Below are 14,674 nucleotides of genomic sequence, written 5' to 3' on the forward strand. Positions count from 1 at the left end.
AGCAGTCTTTATTAATTCGCTGTATGTTTCCTCTTTCACCAGTTGATCACCTACTTTGGGGGTCGGATCTACGACCCCAATGAGAGTGAAGCTGGACGGCTGTCCCTATCAGGCGACTATCTGAAGGGTGACGCTTCACTCATGATCAGTGACCTCTCGCTCACAGACTCTGGAGAGTACATCTGCAAGGTCAAGAACGGCGGGAAGTACTACTGGAACACAGTCAAACTCATCGTGCTCCGTGAGTCTTTGGCCCTGCAGCTTGGCTTTAATTAACTCCTCTTCTAGGCCTGGAGAACGAAAAAGACATGACAGATGCTTATGTCACAGAGTAAGGGGTACAAAAATAGCACCAGGATGTTGTCTCTGGGCGTAGTGCGCCAGTTGTGCCCCGATCTTGGCGTGAAATGACATTCAGCGACTGTGTGACAATAAAAACGACACATTATGGATGATAGCGTGGAGAGAAAATCACATGTAAACATCTACATCATTTATACGACACACTAGAGTTGAACTTCCAAAACACATAAATCAGGCTAAGTTGCTCATTCAACATGTATTATTGCGAGGATGTGTTGAATAAACACTTCTTCTTGCATAGAAACATTATACGTCTGCTTTCCCCCATTTTTTCTTTCTATATTCCCTCATTCCATCTTAACCGCTTCGACAGCTATATAAAGACATTTAAGAGCGCCACAAATTTACGCATGCATTTGTACAAATGATCCGTAGCTTTGAAACGACATGCTCGATTCCGAGGGGCAAACATTAGCATTTGTCTTGTTCAACACAAAGATAATGGCTTGGCAAAGGACGAGGCTGCAGCTTCCTCTTTGCGCAGTAAGTGATCCTGACAGAGTCGGGAGATGGAGGGGACCTGCATCCCACTCAGCGGCTGTAATTGCATCCCCCCCTGCGAGTGCCGGGACAGAATTGTCCTGGCTCAGCAGATAGAGGCGGCAGGAGCAGATGCTGATGGCCGGGGTGGGCAGGAGCGGGGGGTCGAGGACCGAATGGTGAACGGGTTGTTTTACAGATTCATGTTATAGAACTCGCTGGCGTCACACTGGGTTTTAAAAGGTTTCATGATGTGAGGAAAAACAAATCTAAATGGGGAATGACGCAAAAAGGGTAAAATTAGTTTGACTGTTTTTTAGTCTTTAAACTCAAGTGCTATTTAGCACAAGATTTATAAATATTATATTATGAAAAAATTCATTTAAAAAGCAAATAATCAAATGAGTTTATCCAGATGGAATATCTTTTATTTGTAAATTATTTAATTCACCCGATTATCAAAAGATATGCATTACTACCTGGTTATTTAATATACAAGCCAATTCTTTGTTGAATTTCCAGCTAAAACACCTATATTGTGATATTAAATTCAGGGGATTTTCAAATTAATATGCATCTCTTTGCGGTTATTTAATATATAAGGCAATTATTTGATAAATTTCCTGCTAAAATACCTGTATTGTGATATAAAATTCATTGGATTGTCCAAAACTATGTAGTTATGTTTTATATAAGCAAATTCTTTGCTAAAATCCCTACATTACAATATAAGAAAATTCATACCATGATGTAATGTCGTCTCTGGCCTGCTTTGTCACCTCTGGCTTGCTTAGTTGGGGACAATTAATTATATTCAACAATATTATTGATCTGACTGTACGGACGCTGTTGTGAACTGAACGGAGCTGGGCGATGTCATAATTTTTTTGCAGAACTGCTTTATAGATGAAATTAACTAATTTAATAACCAATGATCTTTGCAACGGAACTGAATCAACACTCAACTGACTTCAGCTGAACAACAGCCGAAATGCATAATTTTTCAGTCATCACTGTAAAGCTGCTTTGAAAAAATCGGTATTGTATAAAGCACTTTATAAATAAAGGTGACTTGACTTAATGTTTACCTTACCATGTGTGTTTTACCATGTCTGTTTTTCAACTTGCAGTGAAGCCGTCCAAACCACGCTGTTGGATGGAGGGTCGTCTGCTGGAAGGAAGTGATGTCAGACTGAGCTGCAAGTCCACAGATGGTTCTGACCCAATCAGCTACAAATGGGAGAGAGTCTTGGACAAGGGAAAATATGTTGGCAAGCTCCCACCTCTGGCCCTCATAGGTGAGCTCTTAGAAAAGTAATAGCGTTTTATCATTTACATCTTTAAAGCTGAAGTAGGCCTATGTAGTTTCTGGAACTAGTGGCACCACGCAGAATTACAAATATAAAGCATATTTTGCAAACGCCCCTTTCCCAACTCAAACATCACAAATACAGCTCATACTTGTTGGCACGAAGGCATGTCTCAACAGGTAAAAGTAGGTAACTTTCAATAAAAGGTCCAACATATTAGTAATACTTTTAGCTGTATTGCCCTGTGTCATGAGTAAGCAACTGAGTATCGCTCTGTCTAGAGTGAACGCGAGCATCTCCCTTATAATAAACCGATCCAATTTATCTGCACTTGATGCATTTTTTGACATGACGCGCCACAGCTGTTTGAGTCTGTCTACACTGGACACATCAAAGTAAACAATATAAACTGGAACATTTCTCTTTCGGAATTGGTGCATGATGATGATTTATTGTATCGCATTGTATCGCAATTCCCTGTTCGTGTTCATGACCTGTTTAATCTTTGAAGACTCCTGTACCTGAAGCTTAAATTATTTTCCCATGTAACGCATCAGTCATGGTCCCACAGCAGCTAAACACCCTCTGGCTCCGCCTGCTACAGTAGCCACGCCCCAAACTCACGCTATAGGTTGAGCTGGAAAGAGATTGGCAGATCTGTGTGGACCACTCTCAATGTTTATATGGTGCCTGGAGGTCTTAATGTTTAAACTTGTAGGTGAGATAAACTTATGAATGACATACTAATTAGTAGCCAATGAACAATAAACTGACTTAAAATGAATTTAAAAAATGCACCTTTAAGCAGGAGGAAATTTTCATAGTGATAATTATTACTAATAGTTCTATGTGCCACATTTAGATGTGATGTACATGGAAATGATCTTTTGACTGTAACCTGTTGCTCAGGTTTTTAACCGCTACACTGACTCGCAATACTGCTTTCTCGAGAAGAAAGAAAATGCAGCGTTAAGTTTATATTCCATGCGTGGGGAGTAAATCATGTGGACATCATCTCTCTGGAGGAGCAGAAAATAGATGAAGACACTACAGGGACAATTTAACACCGCAAGCATTCTCAAATTAAATTTACATCAATTCCATCAGCATTTTTCACCCCACATGCTTCACTACCTCCTCAATTAGCCCCTCTTATGAGATCGGATAAGAGATGTGACGTATGTGCAATGTAATGCGCTCTGTACCCTTCATCAGCCTTTGTGGAGAATTTTGCAGAGCATGATCTGTTCATTCAGCTGACCACTTTTAGAAGTTGTTTCATGTCAGAAATCAGGTTTCGATTAAATCATCACTAACCAGAGGTTAGTGATTCGGTTTAGTACTTGAAGCTTGAAGTGTGTCCTTATCTGGCCCAGTGTGATAAAGTGACAAGCCATGTCAACCTTTCTCGCTCGTTGTGACAACTAACCCCTGCTACTCCCACACCATACATGCGTCAAAGTAGCTGGAGCAACTTTTCTCTATGTACTGATATGAACACTTATAATGGGCTTACCATAGTGAATCAGGGAAAGACAAAAACATGTTTTGGAAAGAAGGATTGATGGATTTGCTGTTCCATCAAAACGTTACATAGGGCACCTTTAAACAAAACAACAAAAGTAAATCCAGACAGAAAACAGGATATTCCAGACACGGGAAAAACAGAACTAAAATAAACACGCACATAATATCAATTAAAGACAAAAAAAACAAGAGAAACACTAGGGTATAAAGACGCAAGATAACAAAACTGGCGAAAGAAACAGGTGTGTTTAATGAGTTTCTGTGGTGATTAACGAGGGAAACATTGGAAACAAACAAGGGAAACAGGAACTAATCACAGGAAGTAAAAGCAGGAACAATAAGAACAACAATACACTTCAAAATAAGAGTCCTTAAACACAAGACAGGGGAACATGAGACAGGAATTGTAGCAAGCACCAAATCAGCATATTAGAATGATTTCTGAAGGATCATGTGAACCTGAAGACCGGAGACATGATGCTGAAAATTCACAGGAATAAATTAGATTTTAAAATATATTAAAATAGAAACAGTGTATTAAATAAATGCAGCCTTGGAGAGCATAAGAGACTTCTTATGAATATAAAGTGAATATAAATTTGCCAGAATTAGATTTTTATATGGGCGGGGCTACCCAGCAGCCAACAAAATGAATGGGAGATTATTATGGAAGAAATAGGATTTATTGTTCATCATGTGTCTGGATGGATGCTGTGCAATTCTGTCTAAACTATTAACATATCAAAGTAACTTAGTGTTTTTTGTCTTAAGATCTGAAGAACCCTGAGATTGTTACGCTGAAAAATCTCACGAAGGAAAGTGCAGGTGTCTATAAATGCACCGCCAGCAATGATGTCGGAGAAGAAAACTGCATTTTAGAGGTCAAAGTTCACTGTAAGTATCTGTGTTTGTATGGTTAAGTTCAAAATGGCATATTGGCATACATCTTACTGCATACTGTGCCAACTACCTACTGTTTTCTAAAAATAGTGCATAGTATGCATTGACAAATGCTTCAAACAGTAATATGCTACACTGTGGATATATTACCTCATTGTGCTTCATGTTTAATTTAGCAAGTGACATCCAGTTATCCATTACCTTGAAAATAAAAATGCATATTGCATTTTTTAAGCTAATTTGTCAAAAAATTGTTAATTAGTCAAATAGTGGCACTGTGCTTTGCACTGTGGGATACAATAGGCAGTCTGAGTATTGCATACAGAAAATGAATATACTAACAGAATATATGCTGTATGACCCAATGTAGAATGAGTTGTATTTTGTAGTGATTCTGAACTTGACTAGTGTGTTTCTGTTTGTGTGATATGACACAGATGAAAAGATTTATGCAAACTATAAATTCCTATTCTTAGCTTTTTTTTGTTTTGCGTTGCTGTTTTATGCTTGCTTCCAACACGTAATTTAATTACTGTCAGCACAAGTCGTTGCTGTATAGCAAGCCACAGTATTTTTGTGAAGATGGCGGTGAGATCCAGACTAATTCTGCTATGCAGTGCGATCTTTCAGCACTATTTAACATCCAAATAAAGAATTAATCCTTTTTTTTTTTTACAGTGTTCATTGATTTAATCCCTTCCTCCAAACCTTTCTCAAACTGCTCTGCTGCATAATTAAATATCAGATGATGGAATTAGAAGAAATAATTAATTATGTGGCGGAAAGAAAAAAATAATTCATGCAAAAAATGGCATGTTATTAAAGAAAGGAGCATAGTGAGTGCGGCAGGTTGATTAATGCTGTGCTGTTTGCTGGAGTATTCTCATGGTGAGTTACACTCCTTCAGGTATCTGCAATGCAGAGGGGGCTGCTTGTTACAGGCTGTTAGTCTATTCTGAGCATGAAAACTTTATTTTATGTGTCTTTTTAAAAGAAGCACGCTTCTGGATAAATTGAGAATCACAATTTCTTTTTCTTTAAAAAAAAAAGAGAGATCACGATTCTCTCACGATTCTGAATAAACAACTAAACAAAAATAACATGCAATTTACTAGAGGTTCTAAAAAAAGTGAATTGCTGCAGTCTATTTAAAAATGTTTCATTGATTTGAATGAATTATAAAAAAAAAAAAAAAGGTTTGAATGATTGATTCAATGACTCACTCTTAAATACTTTACTTGATTCATTACTTTTAAATAGTAATTTCTTGCCTTCTACTGGCGTAATGGTGTAATTGATACAATCTTTATTTGAAGCGTCACTCTATTTTTTCTCTACCACAGAAACTAGACATCGACTAGAACCCACAACCTTCTCTAACCATTAGGCCACGACTGGCCATATCCAAACTATACACTTTTGTCTCATTACTGTAATAATTTGAATGTTTGTAAGAGAGAAATAATGATACTGTGTGGTTGAAAGGTCTGTGAAGCTGTTTCATACTTACACATGACAACTGCTGACTCTGGGTCAGCGGCAGTGCCAACGCAGATCTGAACGTTCGCTGTGATCGTACTTGTCAAAGGTTTAATATACAGAGCGGAATCGCTGTCATTTAAGAATGAGATTGCATTGTTGTTTGAATCGAGATTGTGATTAATCGTGCTGTATACAGTAGTGTATAGTGAGTGTGTGTGTTTAAACAGTTTTAGGCACTTCTGGGCTCTACTGTATATGTGTGATTTGTGAATAGAATAGAATGTTGTGGGTGGTTGCTAGGATGGTACTATGCCATTGCAAAGCGGTGCACACCTGCTAACCAAGTATTTGAAGGATGAGCAGCAAGCTCATTGGCTACTGATACAGCAGCAACCAATCAGCTGGTATCTATAGAGAATGATGTGATTGCAAGCAGATTAAGTTAAGGACCTATTAGCCTGCGCTATCTGGAGTTTCATGCCAGAACTTTGTATAAATAAATGTGACTTGACAATAATAACACTGAAGCTTACCTTAGCATACACCATAACTTATAAAATGGAATGAGCTGTGAAGTGTCCGCTCTTTTGCAGATGTCCGTGGAATGGGCGTGGTGGCTGGTGCCGTGGTGGGCGTGTCCTTCGGCGTTCTACTCATCATCCTCATCGTCTGGCTTGTTTTCCGCAAGAAAGAGAAGAAGAAATATGAGGAGGAGGAAGCGCCCAATGAAATAAGGTAAAACAAACAAACAAAAAACATTTCTTTAAATAGCACATTGGACATAATTGCAAATTTCAGCCTGACACTATTTATAATGTCTAGCAGCTCTATTTCTCTTTGTTGACTTGCATTCATGTCTAGGCTAATTTGTGGGTGTCGGGATGAATTATGCAGGTTTGGAGGATGAGTGAGCATTAAAAATGCAAATGACAGCGAGATACACACATTTACACTGCTCTCGCTGAGGTTAAAGAGATACATATGGTTCCAGTGTAGTAGAAGTCACTTTCCCTAGACTTGTTAGCCAGTAGCCTGAAGGGTTTAAAGGTATTTGAGTGTCTTTATGCTTTAGTGAATTTATCAAAACATTCTTAATAAAATGTAAAGTGCATTTAGGCCCAAAACATATTCTATGCATGTTTGCTAATGCAAATGCTGCTAGCTATGCTAACTCCATTTCAAGCCTAAATGCATTTTTGACTCAAATGTAAATAAACTCCATGTGAGTTGTTGAAAAGAAAAGCTTCTAGCTAGTCGCCCATATGGAAAAAATATATTTTCAGGTATATTTTTAAATTAATGTAAAAAAAATAAAATAAGAGTAGCTGAAAATATATTCTTAATACTGATTTTCAAAATACATCTACATAAATATACTGTCCTGGAGGACCAACAGTTTGACAAAAATTCTTTCTGAGGGAGCTGACATGTTTATAGGGAGCCGTCTGAATAATAACACTTCCAATTTGGCACAGACATTTGCAGGCCCTTGCATGCAAACTGTATACACAACAAGATGAAACATCTCACAGTCCCTTATGAAACAAAAATATATGGGTATATACTGCAAAATATATATTACATAATACATTTTCATATATGGGAGACTAGTAAGGAGGGAGGTCTGTTAGTTCTTCATGTTCTATTATTTTGGAATTTAAAATGTCTGAGTTTTTGGGGTCACCATTGTGCTGAAGAGTAGAGCCTGTGGTTCGGCTGACGATTGGCCGAACATCATTAAGACTATAATTACGATATTTAAAAGTAATCACCCTTAGCACAGTGAAAGTCTCTTGCCTAAATACTTTGGTGCATGCAGGTGTGCTTGTGCTTTTGTTAACTTCTGTTAGCTTGAAAATATGAAACATTTATAATGCAAATAATTAAAAAATATATATTACATTATATACTTCTCTATATATGTGTGTTTCTGTTGCATGAGTAAATATATCTGCAATATATTACACATGCAGTACCATATCTGATCACATATACATCTATATATAATGAAGTGTATTTCTGACTATAAAATTACATACATTATGATATATTAGTACTTATATTGTCACATATTTTTCAATATATGAAAAGCGGCAATACCTTATGTATTATTCAATATATCGTAATATATTAACACAATATATTATTCTGTATATTTTCAGTAACTATACAGAATATTTCAATACTGTTGAACCATTTAATATATTGATCATTCATATATAGGGAAATATACTTTCTTTTCATAAGGGGTGTCTCTCTCTTTATGTTTTAGGGAAGATGCGGAAGCTCCCAAAGCCAAACTGGTGAAGCCAAACTCTCTCTCCTCCTCTCGCTCTGGTAGTTCTCGCTCCGGAGCCTCCTCCACTCAGTCTATGGTGCACAACAGCGTCCCCCGTGGGCCCAGGCCTCGACTGCCCGTGGTGGCTGCCCTTAAAGAAAGCGGGCAGCCCGAAAACTTCCCTTCCGTACCACCCCCGTACAACCACGTGGTCCCCAAACCCCCGGAGCCCAGCAGTAGCCCCAAACCCAGCTCGGCAAAGCTCAGCCCAGGGAACCTGACGAGGATGGGCGCCACACCGGTGATGATCCCCGCGCAAACCAAGGCATTCCAGACTGTGTAGGAATACAAAACACACATAAACACACACACAAACAGATAAATACACACACTGCAACAAGCATCAACTCCCACATCTGGTATCAGGAACATTCCCAAAGGATTTCCCATTCCCTGCGGAAAACCCAGGTGGTCAGGCCTTTTGATTCAACATTGGAAAATGAATGCTTTTGTTGTTTTTATGTGCACACTGAAGTGGAAGGAGACCCCTCGTGGAGTGTATGTATTTTTAAAGGGTTTAAAGATGTGAGGACTGTGCCTTGTGTTGTTATGGTGGTTTGAGCAAACAAAAGAGGCAGATATGAGCAGAGATTCAGCTCTGCCTTTACCCAGACAGACAGCCTGTCCACCTGACCACACACTTCCTGTCCTCGCTGGGTTTGAACTGACAGCTACAGAACTGGAGGAGGAATTCACATAAGCGGACTCTTTCCGGCACCTGCTCGTTCGCCCCTACGAGGATTCACATCTGACACTCATTTCCTCGGCCAATCAGCATTTGCCAGGCAGCCCAGCTGGTATCACACCCCAACAGCCAATGGCAGGTCACCTGCTGGGCGCAGACGCCATGATTGGCCCAGAACGAGGAGAAATCAACACACCGTGACATAAACAATTACAGTAAATTGGTTTGTTCCTCATTAGAGCTATAAATATTCCATATGAATAGAAGTATTCCGTATTTAATAGGTATTTATAGGAATTCCATATATATTTCAGTTGAAGTATCTAACAGCATTCGTAACGTGTGTGTGCACAATCCCTTTAAATCATTCACTCACATTCTTCAGGATAATGAACACAGTATCTTCAGTAATGAGGTCGATTGTCTCAATGGGGAAATGGTTTGATTCGGCTTTGGCTCCTGGTATTTGCAATTGAAATCAGATGTCTGGTTGGCGCATCCCATTGGATGCTAGTATGGTGAGGTTGGGTCAGGCTTATTCAGTGCTGGTTTATTTAGGTCTGAAGTGTGTAACCGATTACGGTGAAACCGAACGAGCAGGCCCACACACAATCTGCCTGCGTGGAAAGCACTAGTTCTACACAGATTTCGAACGGCTGGTCAAAGCTCTACATTAGTGGTTCTCAACCTTTTTGACTCGAAGGTCTGCCATTATCCATCAAAATTTAAAGATATTTCTGCTGAAATTATGACAAAGCTGCTTGTTTTGAAATGTTTTATTGACATAAACTGGATTTTGACATTTCAAATGTGCATTACGATCCATTTTGTGATTCAGGATCCAAGATTCTTCAAAAAGAAATATGATCTCCAATAAACACAATAGTTATTTAGAGGGAAAAAGTTAAATTTCAGTTTACATTCTTTGTGTCTTTTGTATGTGTGTGTGTGTGTTTGTGTTTAGGATTTTAATTAAAGTTAGATTACGTTTTTAAAAGCATCTTTTGGAAGTTTGTTGAGGCCACTGCTCTACATTACCCTTAATATTTGTATATAATTTTATATTAAATATTATGGCTAAACTGCTAATGCTTTCATCTACAAATAAGAATGTAGTGCTTTCTGCTCAGTTTAAGACATTTGATCATGTTTAAATAGTTTTCTTTTAAAAATGTGGGGGAAAAGTCTGCAGATTCCATCTGGGCTTGCACGAATGAGCTTTGAATGTGTTGTATAGCTGGCTATTTTTAGCTTTTTTCCTCTTTTCAACCATTTATTATTAAGATTAATTTTTTGCTATTTTGGCAAAAGACACAGCATTGTATCTGCAGTAGGTTAGAAGCTTTAAATTCTTGAGTGCAGATTTATATATATTAATCATATTTGTATCCTAGTTGTGTTCTGGTTACTCTAATGCCATTGAAAATATATTTTCTCTGTTTTTCAGTTTTTTTTCCCTTCTTATATTTCAATGTTTGATGAATTCTAGTGCTCAGAGAGGCATTCATACCCAGAATCAGCTGCAAAAATTTGCTTTTTGAGTCCCCATTAGTAAACAGCAGGAGGCCATAACATGAATTCCTCCCCTCTTCTTTTTTACGTCTTCAGAAATGAATTAGACGGACGAACAAGATGTCAGAAAATATTTAAAGTGACAGGTCACCCTTAAGGAGCACAATGTCTTCTTGCCGGATAACCAGGGAATAACCGTCTCTGCATTGAACAAGACTTAGATGTCAATGCTCTGAGAGGTAAAAGAACCAAAGGCTGACCTTATTTATCTAAATCCAATCCTTCACAACTCTTAAGGCCAATGCAAAAGAACTCCGAATGTGCACCCAGTTCCATTGATTTAGCTTCAACCAACAACCCGGTCGATTCCCCGGCTTTGAAGTCTCTTTCCACGCACGGGGAACGTGAGGAAATAAAGTAATATTAGTCTAAGTACTTCCTCGTAACCCGCTGTTCCTGTACGGCTGAGTCTGCTGTTGATATGTGCTGAGACGCATGGTTCAGTTGAGTTTGTGTTCGGTCAGTCACGGCTGAACAGTTTGAATGCTGAGCTCTAATGTTAAACACCCTGCATACAATTGCTTGAGAGAATGTGCATCTAAACACTATTGGCAATGGACCTGCATGACAACGATAGCTAGAGAAAGGCAAGTATTTTGGCTCAGTGCTAATATCAGTACATTATATACTAAGAATCGCATTATAAAAAAGGATTTTGGTTAAAATGTTACTAATGTAAATACTTTTTGTATTTATACGTCAACTTTCATTATACCCAATAAACATGGAATGAACTCATTTTTGTCGATGACTTTGCACTTCTACAGCTGTACTCTCTATACAGTAGTTTTGTTTGGTCAGTCTGGTGTTTTGACTGCATGAGTAAGGAAACCATGAGCCATTTCCCTCTGTCGTTCAGAATTATTATTATTTTTAAACATTACTGGCTATTGATTGATTGGACAAATGACCTTGTACATATTTCCTTTCATTTCAAATGTATATTTGTACAGTATCTTAATGATTTTCCTTTGGTTTGTAATAAAGCATTAAATGGCAAGCCAATGAAAACAGTGTCATTTTCTGTCTCCGGAGATTTCCTCTCTCAAATGCCTTTTGTCTTTGTGGATTAAAATCAAACTCAAAGCAAATCTAAAGATATCCAAACAGGGCCTTAAATGAACTTTTTACCCACACCTGCCAATGGCCGGAGACTTAAAGGGGTAGTTCACTTTCAAATGAAAATTAGACCATGATTTACTCACCCTTAAGCCATCTTAGGTGTAAATGAAGTACAATAGGAGTTATATATATATATATATATATAAAAAATTCCAAGTTTTATAATGGCAGTGGATGGCAACCAACAGATTTAAGCTCAAAAACGTGCATCCATTTATCGTAAATGAACTCCAAACAGTTCCAGGGGGTTAATAAAGGCCTTCTGAAGCAAAACGACGAGTTTGTGTAAAAAAAATATTAATATTTATAAAGTAAAATAACTAGCTTCTGAGAGAAGAAAGTCATACACCTAGGATGGCTTGAGGGTGAGTAAATCAAGGGCTAATTTTCATTTTAAAGTGAACTAATCCGTTAAGAAAATTTACCAGGGTAAATATTTTTTTACCAGCCATGAAATTATTTTTGCAAAAATGTTAGATACCAGTGAAAATTCACATTTTTAGATACAGAAAAAGTAATCGAATGTAAAATAACACTGCATAGTCTTCGTTGTATAAATTAAGCAGATATTAATCCTTATTTAAGTTACAAAAGTTATTCAGTCAAGAGCAATGCGTGATTTTGTTGTTTGATTAACATGGCAGCAGGATTATTAGGATGCTGTTACTTTAATGCACCGAATGCACGGATCCAATGAAACACATGCGTTATCTTTCTCAACTGTTTACGTTCCGTGAATTGTCGCGAGCGCCGTTCGTTTGTTGAAGTTCAGGTTCTCACAACATTGCATTGTTAGAATTCATATAAATGTTACAGGCTAACTGCCGATTGTCACCGTTTTATTTAGGCCTACTCGCCAACACCGATTTTACTCGCAGTTGGCAATTGGCAAGCACCTTAGGCCCTGTATACAAACATGGCCCTTGAAATGTTATTTAAAGATACATTTATTTCCTGTGGTGAAAGCCATCCATCTGATGTGTTCCTGCTCAAGAAAAGTTGAGAGTCAAGTGAGTTTGAAGTTTTTAGAGTTATCCTGTGTCTTATGGGCTAAGCAAGAGAAAAAAGAAGAAAAGAAGTTAATTATTCATTCCTTAATCCCCCCTTTGTGGTGTAATTGTTCTCAGTCTCATTGTGATTCAGCCATGTTTCATCAGTATGCACTCCGACAAATCATTAATAGAGCCTGTTAGCACCACGGTCTGCTATAAGGCAAAGCTCTGCACAGAAGACTGACCCACATTTCCTGTACAAAAAATATATAATCCCTTATTTTCCACTCGAACACAGCTGTAATTCTGAAATATCTAAAATCCATTTCTGTCCTCTTTGTTAGTAACAATAAGATGATCTCGTAAAGAGTTTTAGGATGCCTGATCACAGAGTTAGTGCAATTGTGCCCTCTACTGGCCAAAGTGCGGCTATAACTGCTCTTGGATGGAAAGCAACATTATAGGGAGAGTAAATAAAACATGAGCACGTGAGAAGGAAAGGCCGTTTATATTTAGTCTAATGGCCTATATCAAAGTTCAATGACTTTAATGGTTTTGTATTGGGTTCAGGAAGAGCCCATGAGTTCAGAATTTGAATTTTGTGGATATTACTCCATGCCTATTATGGTTTGAAGCAATAGTAGCCTACTATTATCAAACTCAGCCTTTAGCAGACTAATATTTTCAGTCTTGGAAGATTTCTATTTGGAAAATGGCTCTAAATATTGACACCTGCCACTAATGCATGGCTTTCGACTGAATCCATTCCTGATCTTCCCCGTTTAGGGTAGCCTAATAATCGAACTTATTAGTTTAGAACCAGCTAAGACTCCAGAAGACATACTTTTTTTTTTCGCTGTGGATTCTAGACTGACAACCTCCAAGTCAACTCAAGTGTGGATAGAGTTGGAAGTCCGAATCATTTCCAATAATTCGTTTAAAAGATTCGTTCAAAGAATCGGTTCAAAAGATTTTATGTCATCACAGTGATGGCGTTTATTGTAGGCCTAGCCTACTGTAATTTCAAGTGTAGCTTACAGGTCTTTTGTTGCAACTTGCAAACATGATTCAGCTCATAAAATAATGTAGAACATATATTTTTTCATTAAACTATACTATAATTCCTTCACTCATTTTCATTTTGTTGGCTGAAAAAGTTCAAAAGTTCATAGCGTAAAGTTTAATAATAGCCTAAAAAACGACTCCGGTTACTATGACTGCTGATAAAACTAGCATACAATCGTAAACATATTTCAAGTAGCTAACGTTTTATTAAAGTAAGTTGGATAAATAATCAAACATGTCCGAAAGAGACGCCGACCGGTTTTATGAACCGGTTCAACCGAATCATTGAAAAGATCCGAATTACAACAACGATTCGTTCACGAATCGGACAACGCTTTAAAGCGCTGAGACTAATGGGACAAAATAATGTTGGGCGTATGGGAAAAATGAATGCAATTAGGATTATGTTGCTCATGTCACTCAGAACTCTTAAAATAAGACCCACTTATTATTAATTCAGCATGATTTCGTCCGATTACGTGAGGTGTCACTTCTTGAAATCACAAATCATTCGAATCAGTTCGCCAGTGTCTCTGTCCCTGCAGTCCAGCCTCATGTCTAGATATGCAAACAGCACCTCCTGTCCTCACTGCGTCCTGAGGCGAACTTTCCTTCTCACCTCCCGTGAGAAGCTGTTTACATGAGCAGTCGAGGAAAATGGCTTGTACAGTTGGTCAGATCATACCGCAGCTAAATGTGGAGGAAGCGGCGGAGGACGGAAGCCCGTCCGGGAACATCTCCACCCGGCGCAGCAAAACCTCCTTCTCCCCGTTCAGCTCGCGGAAACATCACAGGTAAGACTGTCTCTAATTCAGCGCGATGCTCAATATCCAATCAG

General features: G+C 38.2%; 1 protein-coding gene and 1 long non-coding RNA gene across 2 annotated transcripts in view; one reads left to right on the forward strand and one right to left on the reverse strand.

The window, feature by feature from the left end:
• clmpa (CXADR like membrane protein a) overlaps positions 1-11,668 on the forward strand; it is a 68,220-nt gene extending 56,552 nt beyond the window's left edge. The window contains exons 3-7 of the mRNA XM_082157870.1: positions 43-241; positions 1,974-2,141; positions 4,452-4,574; positions 6,656-6,797; positions 8,335-11,668. Coding sequence (XP_082013996.1) covers positions 43-241; positions 1,974-2,141; positions 4,452-4,574; positions 6,656-6,797; positions 8,335-8,683 — 981 coding nt within the window. The 3' untranslated portion in view covers positions 8,684-11,668. The remainder of the gene's footprint in view (positions 1-42; positions 242-1,973; positions 2,142-4,451; positions 4,575-6,655; positions 6,798-8,334) is intronic.
• LOC309489275 overlaps positions 1-14,674 on the reverse strand; it is a 251,524-nt gene that overhangs the window by 121,130 nt on the left and 115,720 nt on the right. The gene's annotated exons all lie outside the window — the stretch shown is intronic.

Source organism: Leuciscus leuciscus, assembly GCF_965113295.1.
Source record: "Leuciscus leuciscus genome assembly, chromosome: 24".
Lineage (NCBI taxonomy): Eukaryota > Metazoa > Chordata > Actinopteri > Cypriniformes > Leuciscidae > Leuciscus > Leuciscus leuciscus.